At 58.4% G+C, this 20,034-nt stretch overlaps 6 protein-coding genes across 7 annotated transcripts in view; 5 read left to right on the top strand and 1 right to left on the bottom strand.

Annotated features, from left to right (window-relative positions):
• The window catches only part of LOC104567754 (ubiquitin-associated protein 2-like), a 232,068-nt gene that overhangs the window by 106,400 nt on the left and 105,634 nt on the right, over positions 1 to 20,034 (bottom strand). The gene's annotated exons all lie outside the window — the stretch shown is intronic.
• Positions 2,371 to 2,972, top strand: LOC148595613 (interferon-like). The gene has a single exon (XM_088520150.1). The coding sequence runs from the start codon at positions 2,371 to 2,373 to the stop codon at positions 2,938 to 2,940; it is 570 nt and encodes a 189-aa protein (XP_088376276.1). The 3' UTR covers positions 2,941 to 2,972.
• LOC148595612 (interferon-like) lies at positions 6,409 to 6,978 on the top strand. Its single transcript, XM_088520148.1, has one exon. It carries the CDS (start codon positions 6,409 to 6,411, stop codon positions 6,976 to 6,978), a length of 570 nt encoding a protein of 189 aa, XP_088376274.1.
• Positions 10,447 to 11,048, top strand: LOC148595611 (interferon-like). The gene has a single exon (XM_088520147.1). The coding sequence runs from the start codon at positions 10,447 to 10,449 to the stop codon at positions 11,014 to 11,016; it is 570 nt and encodes a 189-aa protein (XP_088376273.1). The 3' UTR covers positions 11,017 to 11,048.
• Positions 14,485 to 15,216, top strand: LOC148595610 (interferon-like). Its single transcript, XM_088520173.1, has one exon. It carries the CDS (start codon positions 14,485 to 14,487, stop codon positions 15,214 to 15,216), a length of 732 nt encoding a protein of 243 aa, XP_088376299.1.
• LOC148595609 (interferon-like) lies at positions 18,014 to 18,745 on the top strand. Its single transcript, XM_088520172.1, has one exon. It carries the CDS (start codon positions 18,014 to 18,016, stop codon positions 18,743 to 18,745), a length of 732 nt encoding a protein of 243 aa, XP_088376298.1.

The raw sequence follows: 20,034 nt of genomic DNA, 5'->3' as shown, positions 1-20,034 counted from the left end.
CAATCGCTATGGTTGGAAAAGACCTTCGACCTCTTCGAGTCCAACCATCAGCCGCTCAACACCATACCTGTTGAGGCACGTCCCTAAGCGCCTCATCTGCACGGTTCTTGGACGCTGCCGGGGACGGACACTCCACCACTTCTATGGGCAGCCTCTCCCAACGCTTCACTGCTCTGTCTGAGTAGAAATTGTCCCTCATATCTAAAGCTGAACCTCCCCTGGGGCAACTTGAGGCCACTTCTTCTTCTCCTATTCAGAGTTATGCTGCAGAAGAGATCCAGATGATCTCTAGAGGTGCCTTCCAACCTTAAGCATTCTGTGATTCTGTGACCCTTGCCTCACTACAACCTCCTTCCAGGGAGTCGGAGAGAGCAAGAAGGTCTTCCCTGAGCCTCCTCTTCCCCACACCAAATAACCTCAGCTCCTTCAGATGCTCCTCATATGCTCTGTGCTCCAGCCCCTTCACCAGCTTCCTTGCCCTTCTTTGGGCACGCTCCAGCACCTCCAGGTTTTTCTTGGAGCCAGGGGCCCAAAACCGAACACAGTCATCAAGGAGCGGCCTCACCAGCACCCAGTACAGCCGGACAATCACTTCCCTAGTCCGGACGGCTACGCCGTTCCTCATACAAGACAGCGGGCTGTTGACCTTCTTGGCCCCCGGGGCACGCTGCTGCCTCACCTTCAGCCGGCACGTCACACCCCCACAGCTTTCTCTGCCACGCACCTCTCCAGCCACTCTGACACAAGCCTCTAGCCTTGCATGGGCCTCACCTCTTGGGATCAAAGGGCAGCACCCGACAATCGGCCTTCTTGAAGCTCGGAGGCCTGGTCGCAGCCCAGCGATCCAGCACGTCCACATCCCTCTGCAGAGCCTTCCTGCCATCCAGCACACCAACTCTTCCTCCCACCTTGGTGTCCTCTGCCCATTTGCTGAGGGAGCACTCAATCCCCTCATCCAGATCGTTGACAAAGATATTAGAGCGCACCGGCCCCAACGCTCATCCCAGCAAACACTGCCCTTCACCGGTCACCACCTCCATTTAGCTCCATTCACCACCACTCTCTGGGCCCCGCCATCCAGCCACTTCTTCGCACAGCACACCTGTCTAAGCCAGGCGCCGCCAGCTTCTCCAGGACAAGGCAGTGGGACACAGCGTCAAAGGCCTCACTGAACTCCACGGAGACCTCGTCCACAGCCCTTCCCTCATCCACTAAGGGGGTCACCTGCTCATAGAAGGAGATCACGGTAGTCAGGCACGACCTGCCTTGTGAGAACCCATCTTGCCCGGGCCTGCTCCCCTGCTTCTCATGCGCACGCTCTGTGCTCACCCTCAGCATCATCTGCTCCATTACTTTCCCCGATACCAACGTCAGGCCCACAGACCTCTAGTTCCCCGCATCCTCCACGCGTCTTCTACAACGGCGTCACACTGGCGAGGCTGCTGTCGTCTGGGACCTCCCCTCTTGATCGGGACGCCAAGGACCGTGACGAGACAGATACCCCACTCCCCTAAGTCTTTTTGAAGCCCTGCGCGGGACCTTCTCCACTACTTCTGTGTCTCTCTCCAACTAGGGAGACCACAGCCCAGATCTGCAAATACCACTTCAGCTCTGGCCTTCCCACACTACGAGGGCGACGCCATCTACCTCCCTCCACACGCTCACAATACTCTGCCTAACGCACCCAACCACACCATTGGCCTTCTTCGCCACAAGGACACATTGCTGCCTCCTACTTAGCTGCTGCTCTACCACAACACAAAGGACCTGCTCTGCGGAGCGCCTTTCCAGCACGTCAACCCCCAGCCACGCACCAACAATTGCCCCAAATCAAGAGTACTCTGACACTTGCAGCAAAACAAAAACAAGGTACAGACAGAAAGCAAAACCAACGCCAGGAATGCCCGCACTTTACGTCAAGAAAGCAGCCTTGCCTTGGCGGTGCATGGAAATTCACCCGCACAAAGCGGGCACGAGACCACAACGGCAAGGCGAAAGGGAAACCCGCAAACACACCTCCACCAGCACAGCTGCCACAAAGGCCACTGCCACAGCCCCCACACATACACACCAACACAGCCTACCGCCTCACCCAACTCCGCTCACCCCAACACAACCACCACAGCACCACGCAAGCACCACCGCCACCGCACAAGGCCACTTCCCTACAACACCGCAAAACCAAACGAACCAACAACCAAAACCGAAAACGGCAGCAGGAAACCCTTTGCAACTCGAAAACGACAAACGGAAAGATGCGGCACCCAATAAAGCCGCGCACACACCACACGCTCAAGCACAGCGCTCGCCAGCACCACCAAGGCTCACCGGCCTCCCGCACGCCACCGCCGCACAACTCAACGCACCACCATGCCTGCGCCCGCAACACCACGGCCCTGCCTGTGGCACCGCGCTCCCGGGCTCCTGCTTCTCCTGCCCGCGGCCCTCGCCTGCACCCACCTCCGCACCCAACAGAACACCTTCAACGCCGACAGCTTCCAGCTCCTGCGCACCATGGCTCCCAACCGCACCGTGCTCTGCCACCAACACAATGTACCCTTCTCCTTCCCGGACACCCTGGGAGCAGCCAGCCACCCTCAACAAGCCACCGCCACCATCCTTCTCATCCTCCAGCAACTCTTCACCACTCTCAGCAACGAAAGCATTCCTGACCACTGGGACCGCCAAGCACACCAGCAGCTTCTCAACAAGCTTCACCATCAAATCCACCAGCTCCAGGAATGCCTCACAGCCAGCACCGGGCTTTCTAAAAGCCAAGGGCCCCGCAACTCCGGCCTCGCCATCAACACATACTTCCGCTGCATCCGCAACTTCCTCCGCACGCACGGCCACAGCTCCTGCGCCTGGGACATGGTCCACCTCGAAGTTCACACCTGCTTCCAACACATCCACAACCTCACCAGCACCATGACCGATTAGCCACACACCCTCCGCATGCACAACCACACACCCTCGCAGCCCTCACCCAACACACACCCCTCCACAACACACCCTCACTCCCACAGCACCCTCCTCACCTGCCCACACAACACCCACAACAACCCACCTCCACCACCACCACTGCACACAGCCACGCAGACCAGGACCACGCTGACGCACCACACGCAACAACCTCGCTCCGCGCACCCCACGCCCCCTAACAAGGAGGCACTCCCCCACGGCAAACACACACAACCAGGACCAGCGCCACACACCCACTCCTTCGCCACCACCAGCGCATCCCGGCCTCTGCACTGCCCGCTCCCATCAACAAAGGAAACCGCTCACGACACCAGCTTTGCCCGCACCCTCACGCCCTCACCCTCAACACCTATTTATTTAACTTATTCTATTTATGCTCCTTACTGGATACACCTATTTATTCTTCTATTTATTCTAGCAAATAAAGAACTTGTGTAAAAAATTCACGTCTTGTGGCCTTCACAGAACCAGAGCAGCCTCTTGCCACTCGGAAGCCAGCGCCAGGGCTCTCTTAGGCCCCCTCACCTCTGCAAGCAGGTCGCAGCACCTTGAGCTGCCTCTTGCAGGGCACAGGGCACATCCCACACTCGAGACAGCGCCACCGGCCCTTCCTCAACTGCATCAGCTTCCCGCCACGCCATGTCCTTCTCACACAACCACACAAGCCTAGAGGTCGGAAGGCACCTCTGCACGTCAGCTAGCCCAACTCTCCTCCTCCAGCACCGACACCTACAGCACCTTGCCCAGTGGCGCGCCCACGCCCCATGGCACTACCTCCACAGGAACACACGCCACAACTTCTCTGGGAAACCTCTTACCCTGCTCGCTCACCCTCACAGTCAAGGGCCTTTTCCTCATATTCGCACACAACACCCTGTGTTGCAGCGTGTGACCGTTGCCTCTTGGCCTACTGTTGGCCACCACTGAAAACAGCTGGGCGCCATCCTCGGGCTCACTCTCCCTTCACATCCTTGCACACACCGAGGAAAAGATGCCCCATCAGTCTTCTCTTTGCTGACCAGGGCCCAGCTCTCTCAGCATTACCTCACAATCACACAATCGCTATGGTTGGAAAAGACCTTCGACCTCTTCGAGTCCAACCATCAGCCGCTCAACACCATACCTGTTAAACCACGTCCCTAAGCGCCTCATCTGCACGGTTCTTGGACGCTGCCGGGGACGGACACTCCACCACTTCTATGGGCAGCCTCTCCCAACGCTTCACTGCTCTGTCTGAGTAGAAATTGTCCCTCATATCTAAAGCTGAACCTCCCCTGGGGCAACTTGAGGCCACTTCTTCTTCTCCTATTCAGAGTTATGCTGCAGAAGAGATCCAGATGATCTCTAGAGGTGCCTTCCAACCTTAAGCATTCTGTGATTCTGTGACCCTTGCCTCACTACAACCTCCTTCCAGGGAGTCGGAGAGAGCAAGAAGGTCTTCCCTGAGCCTCCTCTTCCCCACACCAAATAACCTCAGCTCCTTCAGATGCTCCTCATATGCTCTGTGCTCCAGCCCCTTCACCAGCTTCCTTGCCCTTCTTTGGGCACGCTCCAGCACCTCCAGGTTTTTCTTGGAGCCAGGGGCCCAAAACCGAACACAGTCATCAAGGAGCGGCCTCACCAGCACCCAGTACAGCCGAACAATCACTTCCCTAGTCCGGACGGCTACGCCGTTCCTCATACAAGACAGCGGGCTGTTGACCTTCTTGGCCCCCGGGGCACGCTGCTGCCTCACCTTCAGCCGGCACGTCACACCCCCACAGCTTTCTCTGCCACGCACCTCTCCAGCCACTCTGACACAAGCCTCTAGCCTTGCATGGGCCTCACTTCTTGGGATCAAAGGGCAGCACCCGACAATCGGCCTTCTTGAAGCTCGGAGGCCTGGTCGCAGCCCAGCGATCCAGCACGTCCACATCCCTCTGCAGAGCCTTCCTGCCATCCAGCACACCAACTCTTCCTCCCACCTTGGTGTCCTCTGCCCATTTGCTGAGGGAGCACTCAATCCCCTCATCCAGATCGTTGACAAACATATTAGAGCGCACCGGCCCCAACGCTCATCCCAGCAAACACTGCCCTTCACCGGTCACCACCTCCATTTAGCTCCATTCACCACCACTCTCTGGGCCCCGCCATCCAGCCACTTCTTCGCACAGCACACCTGTCTAAGCCAGGCGCCGCCAGCTTCTCCAGGACAAGGCAGTGGGACACAGCGTCAAAGGCCTCACTGAACTCCACGGAGACCTCGTCCACAGCCCTTCCCTCATCCACTAAGGGGGTCACCTGCTCATAGAAGGAGATCACGGTAGTCAGGCACGACCTGCCTTGTGAGAACCCATCTTGCCCGGGCCTGCTCCCCTGCTTCTCATGCGCACGCTCTGTGCTCACCCTCAGCATCATCTGCTCCATTACTTTCCCCGATACCAACGTCAGGCCCACAGACCTCTAGTTCCCCGCATCCTCCACGCGTCTTCTACAACGGCGTCACACTGGCGAGGCTGCTGTCGTCTGGGACCTCCCCTCTTGATCGGGACGCCAAGGACCGTGACGAGACAGATACCCCACTCCCCTAAGTCTTTTTGAAGCCCTGCGCGGGACCTTCTCCACTACTTCTGTGTCTCTCTCCAACTAGGGAGACCACAGCCCAGATCTGCAAATACCACTTCAGCTCTGGCCTTCCCACACTACGAGGGCGACGCCATCTACCTCCCTCCACACGCTCACAATACTCTGCCTAACGCACCCAACCACACCATTGGCCTTCTTCGCCACAAGGACACATTGCTGCCTCCTACTTAGCTGCTGCTCTACCACAACACAAAGGACCTGCTCTGCGGAGCGCCTTTCCAGCACGTCAACCCCCAGCCACGCACCAACAATTGCCCCAAATCAAGAGTACTCTGACACTTGCAGCAAAACAAAAACAAGGTACAGACAGAAAGCAAAACCAACGCCAGGAATGCCCGCACTTTACGTCAAGAAAGCAGCCTTGCCTTGGCGGTGCATGGAAATTCACCCGCACAAAGCGGGCACGAGACCACAACGGCAAGGCGAAAGGGAAACCCGCAAACACACCTCCACCAGCACAGCTGCCACAAAGGCCACTGCCACAGCCCCCACACATACACACCAACACAGCCTACCGCCTCACCCAACTCCGCTCACCCCAACACAACCACCACAGCACCACGCAAGCACCACCGCCACCGCACAAGGCCACTTCCCTACAACACCGCAAAACCAAACGAACCAACAACCAAAACCGAAAACGGCAGCAGGAAACCCTTTGCAACTCGAAAACGACAAACGGAAAGATGCGGCACCCAATAAAGCCGCGCACACACCACACGCTCAAGCACAGCGCTCGCCAGCACCACCAAGGCTCACCGGCCTCCCGCACGCCACCGCCGCACAACTCAACGCACCACCATGCCTGCGCCCGCAACACCACGGCCCTGCCTGTGGCACCGCGCTCCTGGGCTCCTGCTTCTCCTGCCCGCGGCCCTCGCCTGCACCCACCTCCGCACCCAACAGAACACCTTCAACGCCGACAGCTTCCAGCTCCTGCGCACCATGGCTCCCAACCGCACCGTGCTCTGCCACCAACACAATGTACCCTTCTCCTTCCCGGACACCCTGGGAGCAGCCAGCCACCCTCAACAAGCCACCGCCACCATCCTTCTCATCCTCCAGCAACTCTTCACCACTCTCAGCAACGAAAGCATTCCTGACCACTGGGACCGCCAAGCACACCAGCAGCTTCTCAACAAGCTTCACCATCAAATCCACCAGCTCCAGGAATGCCTCACAGCCAGCACCGGGCTTTCTAAAAGCCAAGGGCCCCGCAATTCCGGCCTCGCCATCAACACATACTTCCGCTGCATCCGCAACTTCCTCCGCACGCACGGCCACAGCTCCTGCGCCTGGGACATGGTCCACCTTGAAGTTCACACCTGCTTCCAACACATCCACAACCTCACCAGCACCATGACCGATTAGCCACACACCCTCCGCATGCACAACCACACACCCTCGCAGCCCTCACCCAACACACACCCCTCCACAACACACCCTCACTCCCACAGCACCCTCCTCACCTGCCCACACAACACCCACAACAACCCACCTCCACCACCACCACTGCACACAGCCACGCAGACCAGGACCACGCTGACGCACCACACGCAACAACCTCGCTCCGCGCACCCCACGCCCCCTAACAAGGAGGCACTCCCCCACGGCAAACACACACAACCAGGACCAGCGCCACACACCCACTCCTTCGCCACCACCAGCGCATCCCGGCCTCTGCACTGCCCGCTCCCATCAACAAAGGAAACCGCTCACGACACCAGCTTTGCCCGCACCCTCACGCCCTCACCCTCAACACCTATTTATTTAACTTATTCTATTTATGCTCCTTATTGGATACACCTATTTATTCTTCTATTTATTCTAGCAAATAAAGAACTTGTGTAAAAAATTCACGTCTCGTGGCCTTCACAGAACCAGAGCAGCCTCTTGCCACTCGGAAGCCAGCGCCAGGGCTCTCTTAGGCCCCCTCACCTCTGCAAGCAGGTCGCAGCACCTTGAGCTGCCTCTTGCAGGGCACAGGGCACATCCCACACTCGAGACAGCGCCACCGGCCCTTCCTCAACTGCATCAGCTTCCCGCCACGCCATGTCCTTCTCACACAACCACACAAGCCTAGAGGTCGGAAGGCACCTCTGCACGTCAGCTAGCCCAACTCTCCTCCTCCAGCACCGACACCTACAGCACCTTGCCCAGTGGCGCGCCCACGCCCCATGGCACTACCTCCACAGGAACACACGCCACAACTTCTCTGGGAAACCTCTTACCCTGCTCGCTCACCCTCACAGTCAAGGGCCTTTTCCTCATATTCGCACACAACACCCTGTGTTGCAGCGTGTGACCGTTGCCTCTTGGCCTACTGTTGGCCACCACTGAAAACAGCTGGGCGCCATCCTCGGGCTCACTCTCCCTTCACATCCTTGCACACACCGAGGAAAAGATGCCCCGTCAGTCTTCTCTTTGCTGAACAGGGCCCAGCTCTCTCAGCATTACCTCACAATCACACAATCGCTATGGTTGGAAAAGACCTTCGACCTCTTCGAGTCCAACCATCAGCCGCTCAACACCATACCTGTTAAACCACGTCCCTAAGCGCCTCATCTGCACGGTTCTTGGACGCTGCCGGGGACGGACACTCCACCACTTCTATGGGCAGCCTCTCCCAACGCTTCACTGCTCTGTCTGAGTAGAAATTGTCCCTCATATCTAAAGCTGAACCTCCCCTGGGGCAACTTGAGGCCACTTCTTCTTCTCCTATTCAGAGTTATGCTGCAGAAGAGATCCAGATGATCTCTAGAGGTGCCTTCCAACCTTAAGCATTCTGTGATTCTGTGACCCTTGCCTCACTACAACCTCCTTCCAGGGAGTCGGAGAGAGCAAGAAGGTCTTCCCTGAGCCTCCTCTTCCCCACACCAAATAACCTCAGCTCCTTCAGATGCTCCTCATATGCTCTGTGCTCCAGCCCCTTCACCAGCTTCCTTGCCCTTCTTTGGGCACGCTCCAGCACCTCCAGGTTTTTCTTGGAGCCAGGGGCCCAAAACCGAACACAGTCATCAAGGAGCGGCCTCACCAGCACCCAGTACAGCCGGACAATCACTTCCCTAGTCCGGACGGCTACGCCGTTCCTCATACAAGACAGCGGGCTGTTGACCTTCTTGGCCCCCGGGGCACGCTGCTGCCTCACCTTCAGCCGGCACGTCACACCCCCACAGCTTTCTCTGCCACGCACCTCTCCAGCCACTCTGACACAAGCCTCTAGCCTTGCATGGGCCTCACTTCTTGGGATCAAAGGGCAGCACCCGACAATCGGCCTTCTTGAAGCTCGGAGGCCTGGTCGCAGCCCAGCGATCCAGCACGTCCACATCCCTCTGCAGAGCCTTCCTGCCATCCAGCACACCAACTCTTCCTCCCACCTTGGTGTCCTCTGCCCATTTGCTGAGGGAGCACTCAATCCCCTCATCCAGATCGTTGACAAACATATTAGAGCGCACCGGCCCCAACGCTCATCCCAGCAAACACTGCCCTTCACCGGTCACCACCTCCATTTAGCTCCATTCACCACCACTCTCTGGGCCCCGCCATCCAGCCACTTCTTCGCACAGCACACCTGTCTAAGCCAGGCGCCGCCAGCTTCTCCAGGACAAGGCAGTGGGACACAGCGTCAAAGGCCTCACTGAACTCCACGGAGACCTCGTCCACAGCCCTTCCCTCATCCACTAAGGGGGTCACCTGCTCATAGAAGGAGATCACGGTAGTCAGGCACGACCTGCCTTGTGAGAACCCATCTTGCCCGGGCCTGCTCCCCTGCTTCTCATGCGCACGCTCTGTGCTCACCCTCAGCATCATCTGCTCCATTACTTTCCCCGATACCAACGTCAGGCCCACAGACCTCTAGTTCCCCGCATCCTCCACGCGTCTTCTACAACGGCGTCACACTGGCGAGGCTGCTGTCGTCTGGGACCTCCCCTCTTGATCGGGACGCCAAGGACCGTGACGAGACAGATACCCCACTCCCCTAAGTCTTTTTGAAGCCCTGCGCGGGACCTTCTCCACTACTTCTGTGTCTCTCTCCAACTAGGGAGACCACAGCCCAGATCTGCAAATACCACTTCAGCTCTGGCCTTCCCACACTACGAGGGCGACGCCATCTACCTCCCTCCACACGCTCACAATACTCTGCCTAACGCACCCAACCACACCATTGGCCTTCTTCGCCACAAGGACACATTGCTGCCTCCTACTTAGCTGCTGCTCTACCACAACACAAAGGACCTGCTCTGCGGAGCGCCTTTCCAGCACGTCAACCCCCAGCCACGCACCAACAATTGCCCCAAATCAAGAGTACTCTGACACTTGCAGCAAAACAAAAACAAGGTACAGACAGAAAGCAAAACCAACGCCAGGAATGCCCGCACTTTACGTCAAGAAAGCAGCCTTGCCTTGGCAGTGCATGGAAATTCACCCGCACAAAGCGGGCACGAGACCACAACGGCAAGGCGAAAGGGAAACCCGCAAACACACCTCCACCAGCACAGCTGCCACAAAGGCCACTGCCACAGCCCCCACACATACACACCAACACAGCCTACCACCTCACCCAACTCCGCTCACCCCAACACAACCACCACAGCACCACGCAAGCACCACCGCCACCGCACAAGGCCACTTCCCTACAACACCGCAAAACCAAACGAACCAACAACCAAAACCGAAAACGGCAGCAGGAAACCCTTTGCAACTCGAAAACGACAAACGGAAAGATGCGGCACCCAATAAAGCCGCGCACACACCACACGCTCAAGCACAGCGCTCGCCAGCACCACCAAGGCTCACCGGCCTCCCGCACGCCACCGCCGCACAACTCAACGCACCACCATGCCTGCGCCCGCAACACCACGGCCCTGCCTGTGGCACCGCGCTCCCGGGCTCCTGCTTCTCCTGCCCGCGGCCCTCGCCTGCACCCACCTCCGCACCCAACAGAACACCTTCAACGCCGACAGCTTCCAGCTCCTGCGCACCATGGCTCCCAACCGCACCTTGCTCTGCCACCAACACAATGTACCCTTCTCCTTCCCGGACACCCTGGGAGCAGCCAGCCACCCTCAACAAGCCACCGCCACCATCCTTCTCATCCTCCAGCAACTCTTCACCACTCTCAGCAACGAAAGCATTCCTGACCACTGGGACCGCCAAGCACACCAGCAGCTTCTCAACAAGCTTCACCATCAAATCCACCAGCTCCAGGAATGCCTCACAGCCAGCACCGGGCTTTCTAAAAGCCAAGGGCCCCGCAACTCCGGCCTCGCCATCAACACATACTTCCGCTGCATCCGCAACTTCCTCCGCACGCACGGCCACAGCTCCTGCGCCTGGGACATGGTCCACCTCGAAGTTCACACCTGCTTCCAACACATCCACAACCTCACCAGCACCATGACCGATTAGCCACACACCCTCCGCATGCACAACCACACACCCTCGCAGCCCTCACCCAACACACACCCCTCCACAACACACCCTCACTCCCACAGCACCCTCCTCACCTGCCCACACAACACCCACAACAACCCACCTCCACCACCACCACTGCACACAGCCACGCAGACCAGGACCACGCTGACGCACCACACGCAACAACCTCGCTCCGCGCACCCCACGCCCCCTAACAAGGAGGCACTCCCCCACGGCAAACACACACAACCAGGACCAGCGCCACACACCCACTCCTTCGCCACCACCAGCGCATCCCGGCCTCTGCACTGCCCGCTCCCATCAACAAAGGAAACCGCTCACGACACCAGCTTTGCCCGCACCCTCACGCCCTCACCCTCAACACCTATTTATTTAACTTATTCTATTTATGCTCCTTATTGGATACACCTATTTATTCTTCTATTTATTCTAGCAAATAAAGAACTTGTGTAAAAAATTCACGTCTCGTGGCCTTCACAGAACCAGAGCAGCCTCTTGCCACTCGGAAGCCAGCGCCAGGGCTCTCTTAGGCCCCCTCACCTCTGCAAGCAGGTCGCAGCACCTTGAGCTGCCTCTTGCAGGGCACAGGGCACATCCCACACTCGAGACAGCGCCACCGGCCCTTCCTCAACTGCATCAGCTTCCCGCCACACCATGTCCTTCTCACACAACCACACAAGCCTAGAGGTCGGAAGGCACCTCTGCACGTCAGCTAGCCCAACTCTCCTCCTCCAGCACCGACACCTACAGCACCTTGCCCAGTGGCGCGCCCACGCCCCATGGCACTACCTCCACAGGAACACACGCCACAACTTCTCTGGGAAACCTCTTACCCTGCTCGCTCACCCTCACAGTCAAGGGCCTTTTCCTCATATTCGCACACAACACCCTGTGTTGCAGCGTGTGACCGTTGCCTCTTGGCCTACTGTTGGCCACCACTGAAAACAGCTGGGCGCCATCCTCGGGCTCACTCTCCCTTCACATCCTTGCACACACCGAGGAAAAGATGCCCCGTCAGTCTTCTCTTTGCTGAACAGGGCCCAGCTCTCTCAGCATTACCTCACAATCACACAATCGCTATGGTTGGAAAAGACCTTCGACCTCTTCGAGTCCAACCATCAGCCGCTCAACACCATACCTGTTAAACCACGTCCCTAAGCGCCTCATCTGCACGGTTCTTGGACGCTGCCGGGGACGGACACTCCACCACTTCTATGGGCAGCCTCTCCCAACGCTTCACTGCTCTGTCTGAGTAGAAATTGTCCCTCATATCTAAAGCTGAACCTCCCCTGGGGCAACTTGAGGCCACTTCTTCTTCTCCTATTCAGAGTTATGCTGCAGAAGAGATCCAGATGATCTCTAGAGGTGCCTTCCAACCTTAAGCATTCTGTGATTCTGTGACCCTTGCCTCACTACAACCTCCTTCCAGGGAGTCGGAGAGAACAAGAAGGTCTTCCCTGAGCCTCCTCTTCCCCACACCAAATAACCTCAGCTCCTTCAGATGCTCCTCATATGCTCTGTGCTCCAGCCCCTTCACCAGCTTCCTTGCCCTTCTTTGGGCACGCTCCAGCACCTCCAGGTTTTTCTTGGAGCCAGGGGCCCAAAACCGAACACAGTCATCAAGGAGCGGCCTCACCAGCGCCCAGTACAGCCGGACAATCACTTCCCTAGTCCGGACGGCTACGCTGTTCCTCATACAAGACAGCGGGCTGTTGACCTTCTTGGCCCCCGGGGCACGCTGCTGCCTCACCTTCAGCCGGCACGTCACACCCCCACAGCTTTCTCTGCCACGCACCTCTCCAGCCACTCTGACACAAGCCTCTAGCCTTGCATGGGCCTCACTTCTTGGGATCAAAGGGCAGCACCCGACAATCGGCCTTCTTGAAGCTCGGAGGCCTGGTCGCAGCCCAGCGATCCAGCACGTCCACATCCCTCTGCAGAGCCTTCCTGCCATCCAGCACACCAACTCTTCCTCCCACCTTGGTGTCCTCTGCCCATTTGCTGAGGGAGCACTCAATCCCCTCATCCAGATCGTTGACAAACATATTAGAGCGCACCGGCCCCAACGCTCATCCCAGCAAACACTGCCCTTCACCGGTCACCACCTCCATTTAGCTCCATTCACCACCACTCTCTGGGCCCCGCCATCCAGCCACTTCTTCGCACAGCACACCTGTCTAAGCCAGGCGCCGCCAGCTTCTCCAGGACAAGGCAGTGGGACACAGCGTCAAAGGCCTCACTGAACTCCACGGAGACCTCGTCCACAGCCCTTCCCTCATCCACTAAGGGGGTCACCTGCTCATAGAAGGAGATCACGGTAGTCAGGCACGACCTGCCTTGTGAGAACCCATCTTGCCCGGGCCTGCTCCCCTGCTTCTCATGCGCACGCTCTGTGCTCACCCTCAGCATCATCTGCTCCATTACTTTCCCCGATACCAACGTCAGGCCCACAGACCTCTAGTTCCCCGCATCCTCCACGCGTCTTCTACAACGGCGTCACACTGGCGAGGCTGCTGTCGTCTGGGACCTCCCCTCTTGATCGGGACGCCAAGGACCGTGACGAGACAGATACCCCACTCCCCTAAGTCTTTTTGAAGCCCTGCGCGGGACCTTCTCCACTACTTCTGTGTCTCTCTCCAACTAGGGAGACCACAGCCCAGATCTGCAAATACCACTTCAGCTCTGGCCTTCCCACACTACGAGGGCGACGCCATCTACCTCCCTCCACACGCTCACAATACTCTGCCTAACGCACCCAACCACACCATTGGCCTTCTTCGCCACAAGGACACATTGCTGCCTCCTACTTAGCTGCTGCTCTACCACAACACAAAGGACCTGCTCTGCGGAGCGCCTTTCCAGCACGTCAACCCCCAGCCACGCACCAACAATTGCCCCAAATCAAGAGTACTCTGACACTTGCAGCAAAACAAAAACAAGGTACAGACAGAAAGCAAAACCAACGCCAGGAATGCCCGCACTTTACGTCAAGAAAGCAGCCTTGCCTTGGCGGTGCATGGAAATTCACCCGCACAAAGCGGGCACGAGACCACAACGGCAAGGCGAAAGGGAAACCCGCAAACACACCTCCACCAGCACAGCTGCCACAAAGGCCACTGCCACAGCCCCCACACATACACACCAACACAGCCTACCGCCTCACCCAACTCCGCTCACCCCAACACAACCACCACAGCACCACGCAAGCACCACCGCCACCGCACAAGGCCACTTCCCTACAACACCGCAAAACCAAACGAACCAACAACCAAAACCGAAAACGGCAGCAGGAAACCCTTTGCAACTCGAAAACGACAAACGGAAAGATGCGGCACCCAATAAAGCCGCGCACACACCACACGCTCAAGCACAGCGCTCGCCAGCACCACCAAGGCTCACCGGCCTCCCGCACGCCACCGCCGCACAACTCAACGCACCACCATGCCTGCGCCCGCAACACCACGGCCCTGCCTGTGGCACCGCGCTCCCGGGCTCCTGCTTCTCCTGCCCGCGGCCCTCGCCTGCACCCACCTCCGCACCCAACAGAACACCTTCAACGCCGACAGCTTCCAGCTCCTGCGCACCATAGCTTCCAACCGCACCGTGCTCTGCCACCAACACAATGTACCCTTCTCCTTCCCGGACACCCTGGGAGCAGCCAGCCACCCTCAACAAGCCACCGCCACCATCCTTCTCATCCTCCAGCAACTCTTCAACACTCTCAGCAACGAAAGCATTCCTGACCACTGGGACCGCCAAGCACACCAGCAGCTTCTCAACAAGCTTCACCATCAAATCCACCAGCTCCAGGAATGCCTCACAGCCAGCACCGGGCTTTCTAAAAGCCAAGGGCCCCGCAACTCCCGCCTCGCCATCAACACATACTTCCGCCGCATCCACGACTTCCTCCGCACGCACGGCCACAGCTCCTGCGCCTGGGACACGGTCCGCCTCGAAGTTCACACCTGCTTCCGACACATTGACAAGCTTACGCGTGCAATGCAAAACCCGGCAGCTCCCTCCCTACAAAGCCCAACCCGTCCAAACAGCAACCTCAGCACAAGGGAGAGCTCACCAAGCCACACGGGGCATCTCCAGCAAGGACTCGCCCTCACAGGCACCGCGCAGCCCTCCACCGCACGGGGCTCCAGCCCGCCACAGCAACAGGCGTGACGGCGCTCCGCCCTGCAGCACCGCAGCCCGCACACCCGCAGCACCCTGCACACTCCCTATGGCCACAGCGGCCAGGCCGCGCGGGTACTGCTCCACACGGACGTGCTGCGCAGGAAGGCACAGCGGGGAAGCGAGGGGAAAGGGGCCACCAGTCACTACCCACGGCGCTCCACGTTCCTGTCGGACTGCAGCCTCCTCCGAGGCACACGAAGGTCCCAATGGAAACCCAGGGAAGACTCGCACATGCCAAGGACTATTTATTACTAAATCTTATTTATTTATTTATTTATTTATTTATTTATATGCCTGGTGGAAATAAAGACCTTTTGCACAATAAACAGTGGTCATCGCGATTAAATCTCGTGGGAAAACTCAACATCCCCAGATGTCGGGGCAGGGCAGGGACCATCCTCCCTCCTGCCACTCGCTCTGGGCAGGACCCTCTCTCAGACCAACAGGCCTCTCGGCCTGCCCTGCGCTGGCACAAGCAGGCGCGCCAAAAGCAGCCAGTGAGGAACACAAACCCGCAGCAAGAACCTGGGCACCAAGCAGGAGGCCAAGCACGGGAGAACCCTCCAAAGGCAGACGGGCAACACACCTGCAGCACGGCTGCTCCCATCCAACAAAGAGCCCAACACTGCAGCCCCGCACAACACTTGCCACCCCACCAGCACAAGACAGGCAGAGGCCTGCCAACTTCACCCACACAAGCCCCGACACACGCAGCCCTCTCCCACCAGGCCCACAGCCCTTCCTCTCTCAGGCCAGACAGTCACAGCAGCCTGCACCAACACGCGCAACAGGACACCTGCCCCGCACCAGGGCTCGCAACACAAACCAACACCGCGTCTCACCAGCCATTCGGCTCTCATGCCTCCAGCCCACCCCCACCCAAGTGTCCTGCGCTCCGCACACGACACTGCTCAGGGCTTCGCTGCCAAGGGCCTCCTCTCCTTCACTGCTCAGGCCCCTCACAAACAAACACCCTGCCACATCCACAACCCTCAACCTCAACACTGCCAGCCACCTCCTCGCCCTGCCTCACACCGCTTTGCACTCTGCCCCCACAACTCTCTCAAACCTACAGCCACACACTCACACCTTTACTCCACACCTCATAAAAAAGACACCCCATCGCAACCAGACCACTTCTGCACAGGACACAGGCTGCACAAACTGAGAGACAAGTAGAGGTGCCCTCATGTTACCACTTTCCCCAAACAAACCCCAAAGAGACAGACAAAACTCTACGAGGCCACCCAACACCTCCAGCTCACCTGCAATCACCACGGCCTCTCCAGCCTTCTCCTGCGCAGCCCAGAGCTCACACACCGGCCTGAGCAGGAGCTCAACTGGGGACACGCCTCGCACCACAGCCCATGTTCCTGTCGTCTTCCTTCATGCCAGCACTAACACAGCAAGCACCACTGTGCTGGCGCGCAAGGAGGAGCTCTCCGAGCCGCTAAGCCCACAGCGGCACAGCGACAGCACCCGACGCTACGAGTGCTGCCCACGCACCAGCAGCCCCCTCCAAACACCAGGCCCACCACCACAAACACCTCTGCCCAGAGACACCACGCACCCACACCAGGACAGCCCCAAGGGGAACACTCATTGCGCCTCCTCCCTCTACTCCAGCACCGCACACGCAGCACACACCGCACTGTCTGCTCGAGGGCAAGGCCACAACAGGCATGCGCTTCCACCACCTCATCAGCACTACCTACAAATTACTGCGGACGACTGTACAACGGGAGACTGCCTGCAGCTGTAAGGCAAGGGAACACACGGTGCCAAAAAATCTCACTACGGAGCAAGACCCCTCTGAGAAACCAGAAAGCTCCATGCTGTCCGAGGCATCTCTTGAGGTACCTTCTACGATAAAATCTCCCCTCAACCTCCGCACGCGTGACCTTACAGCTCTCCTGAAGCAAAACATACAAGCACATATAGAAGATAAGGCCAGACTCTTGTCCCACACGAAAAAGGACACAAGGAGAACTAAGGGCACAAGGCAGAACCTGAGAGCATCAAAAACAACACAAACAGCATGAGTACTTTCACAATAAACTAACTCCAGAAGGAGAATTGGCAATGCCAATTGCAAATTGTGCAAATACTCATCTGGGGAGATGCTCAAAGAACAACTGGACAAGTTGCTCAGACACCTCCAGTGCAAACAGCCTCTGCAACACGAGACACCACATCCACCCCAGCCTTCTCCCAACAAAGGGCACGCACCAAAACGCGCCGAGCACCAAGAGCTCTGAGACTCTAAGTCAGAAACAGCAAGAACGGCCAGCCGGAAAGCAGAACCAACACCAGGAAAGCCTGCACATTACATCAAGAAAGCAGCCTTGCCTTGGCGACGCACGGAAATACACCCGCACAAAGCGGACACGAGACCACAACGGCAAGGCGAAAGGGAAACCCGCAAACACACCTCCACCAGCACGGCTGCCACAAAGGCCATGGCCACAGCCCCCACACATACACACCAACACAACGCACTGCCTCGCCCAACTCCGCTCATCCCAACACAACCACCACAGCACCACGCAAGCACCACCGCCACCGCACAAGGCCACTTCCCTACAACACCGCAAAACCAAACAAACCAACAACCAAAACCGAAAACGGCAGCAGGAAACCCTTTGCAACTCGAAAACGACAAACGGAAAGATGCGGCACCCAATAAAGCCGCGCACACACCACACGCTCAAGCACAGCGCTCGCCAGCACCACCAAGGCTCACCGGCCTCCCGCACGCTACTGCCGCACAACGCAACGCACCACCATGCCTGCGCCCGCAACACCACGGCCCTGCCTGTGGCACCGCGCTCCTGGGCTCCTGCTTCTCCTGCCCGCGGCCCTCGCCTGCACCCACCTCCGCACCCAACAGAACACCTTCAACGCCGACAGCTTCCAGCTCCTGCGCACCATAGCTTCCAACCGCACCGTGCTCTGCCACCAACACAATGTACCCTTCTCCTTCCCGGACACCCTGGGAGCAGCCAGCCACCCTCAACAAGCCACCGCCACCATCCTTCTCATCCTCCAGCAACTCTTCAACACTCTCAGCAACGAAAGCATTCCTGACCACTGGGACCGCCAAGCACACCAGCAGCTTCTCAACAAGCTTCACCATCAAATCCACCAGCTCCAGGAATGCCTCACAGCCAGCACCGGGCTTTCTAAAAGCCAAGGGCCCCGCAACTCCCGCCTCGCCATCAACACATACTTCCGCCGCATCCACGACTTCCTCCGCACGCACGGCCACAGCTCCTGCGCCTGGGACACGGTCCGCCTCGAAGTTCACACCTGCTTCCGACACATTGACAAGCTTACGCGCGCAATGCAAAACCCGGCAGCTCCCTCCCTACAAAGCCCAACCCGTCCAAACAGCAACCTCAGCACAAGGGAGAGCTCACCAAGCCACACGGGGCATCTCCAGCAAGGACTCGCCCTCACAGGCACCGCGCAGCCCTCCACCGCACGGGGCTCCAGCCCGCCACAGCAACAGGCGTGACGGCGCTCCGCCCCGCAGCACCGCAGCCCGCACACCCGCAGCACCCTGCACACTCCCTGTGGCCACAGCGGCCAGGCCGCGCGGGCTACCGCTCCACACGGATGTGCTGCGCAGGAAGGCACAGCGGGGAAGCGAGGGGAAAGGGGCCACCAGTCACTACCCACGGCGCTCCACGTTCCTGTCGGACTGCAGCCTCCTCCGAGGCACACGAAGGTCCCAATGGAAACCCAGGGAAGACTCGCACATGCCAAGGACTATTTATTACTAAATCTTATTTATTTATTTATTTATATGCCTGGTGGAAATAAAGACCTTTTGCACAATAAACAGTGGTCATCGCGATTAAATCTCGTGGGAAAACTCAACATCCCCAGATGTCGGGGCAGGGCAGGGACCATCCTCCCTCCTGCCACTCGCTCTGGGCAGGACCCTCTCTCAGACCAACAGGCCTCTCGGCCTGCCCTGCGCTGGCACAAGCAGGCGCGCCAAAAGCAGCCAGTGAGGAACACAAACCCGCAGCAAGAACCTGAGCACCAAGCAGGAGGCCAAGCACAGGAGAACCCTCCAAAGGCAGACGGGCAACACACCTGCAGCACGGCTGCTCCCATCCAACAAAGAGCCCAACACTGCAGCCCCGCACAACACTTGCCACCCCACCAGCACAAGACAGGCAGAGGCCTGCCAACTTCACCCACACAAGCCCCGACACACGCAGCCCTCTCCCACCAGGCCCACAGCCCTTCCTCTCTCAGGCCAGACAGTCACAGCAGCCTGCACCAACACGCGCAACAGGACACCTGCCCCGCACCAGGGCTCGCAACACAAACCAACACCGCGTCTCACCAGCCATTCGGCTCTCACGCCTCCAGCCCACCCCCACCCAAGTGTCCTGCGCTCCGCACACGACACTGCTCAGGGCTTCGCTGCCAAGGGCCTCCTCTCCTTCACTGCTCAGGCCCCTCACAAACAAACACCCTGCCACATCCACAACCCTCAACCTCAACACTGCCAGCCACCTCCTCGCCCTGCCTCACACCGCTTTGCACTCTGCCCCCATAACTCTCTCCAACCTACAGCCACACACTCACACCTTTACTCCACACCTCATAAAAAAGACACCCCATCGCAACCAGACCACTTCTGCACAGGACACAGGCTGCACAAACTGAGAGACAAGTAGAGGTGCCCTCATGTTACCACTTACCCCAAACAAACCCCAACGAGACAGATAAAACTCTACGAGGCCACCCAACACCTCCAGCTCACCTGCAATCACCACGGCCTCTCCA

This window comes from Tinamus guttatus, unplaced genomic scaffold (assembly GCF_059628265.1).
Source record: "Tinamus guttatus ecotype Peru unplaced genomic scaffold, ASM5962826v1 Tinamus_guttatus_pri_ptg000081l, whole genome shotgun sequence".
Classification (NCBI taxonomy): domain Eukaryota; kingdom Metazoa; phylum Chordata; class Aves; order Tinamiformes; family Tinamidae; genus Tinamus; species Tinamus guttatus.
This window is presented reverse-complemented; position numbering and strand designations above follow the sequence as displayed.

What these genes read in the sequence shown, in the direction of transcription:
- LOC148595613 (XM_088520150.1), top strand. Translation starts at nt 2,371, where the DNA reads ATGCCTGCGCCCGCAACACCACGGCCCTGCCTGTGGCACCGCGCTCCC.
- LOC148595612 (XM_088520148.1), top strand. Translation starts at nt 6,409, where the DNA reads ATGCCTGCGCCCGCAACACCACGGCCCTGCCTGTGGCACCGCGCTCCT.
- LOC148595611 (XM_088520147.1), top strand. Translation starts at nt 10,447, where the DNA reads ATGCCTGCGCCCGCAACACCACGGCCCTGCCTGTGGCACCGCGCTCCC.
- LOC148595610 (XM_088520173.1), top strand. Translation starts at nt 14,485, where the DNA reads ATGCCTGCGCCCGCAACACCACGGCCCTGCCTGTGGCACCGCGCTCCC.
- LOC148595609 (XM_088520172.1), top strand. Translation starts at nt 18,014, where the DNA reads ATGCCTGCGCCCGCAACACCACGGCCCTGCCTGTGGCACCGCGCTCCT.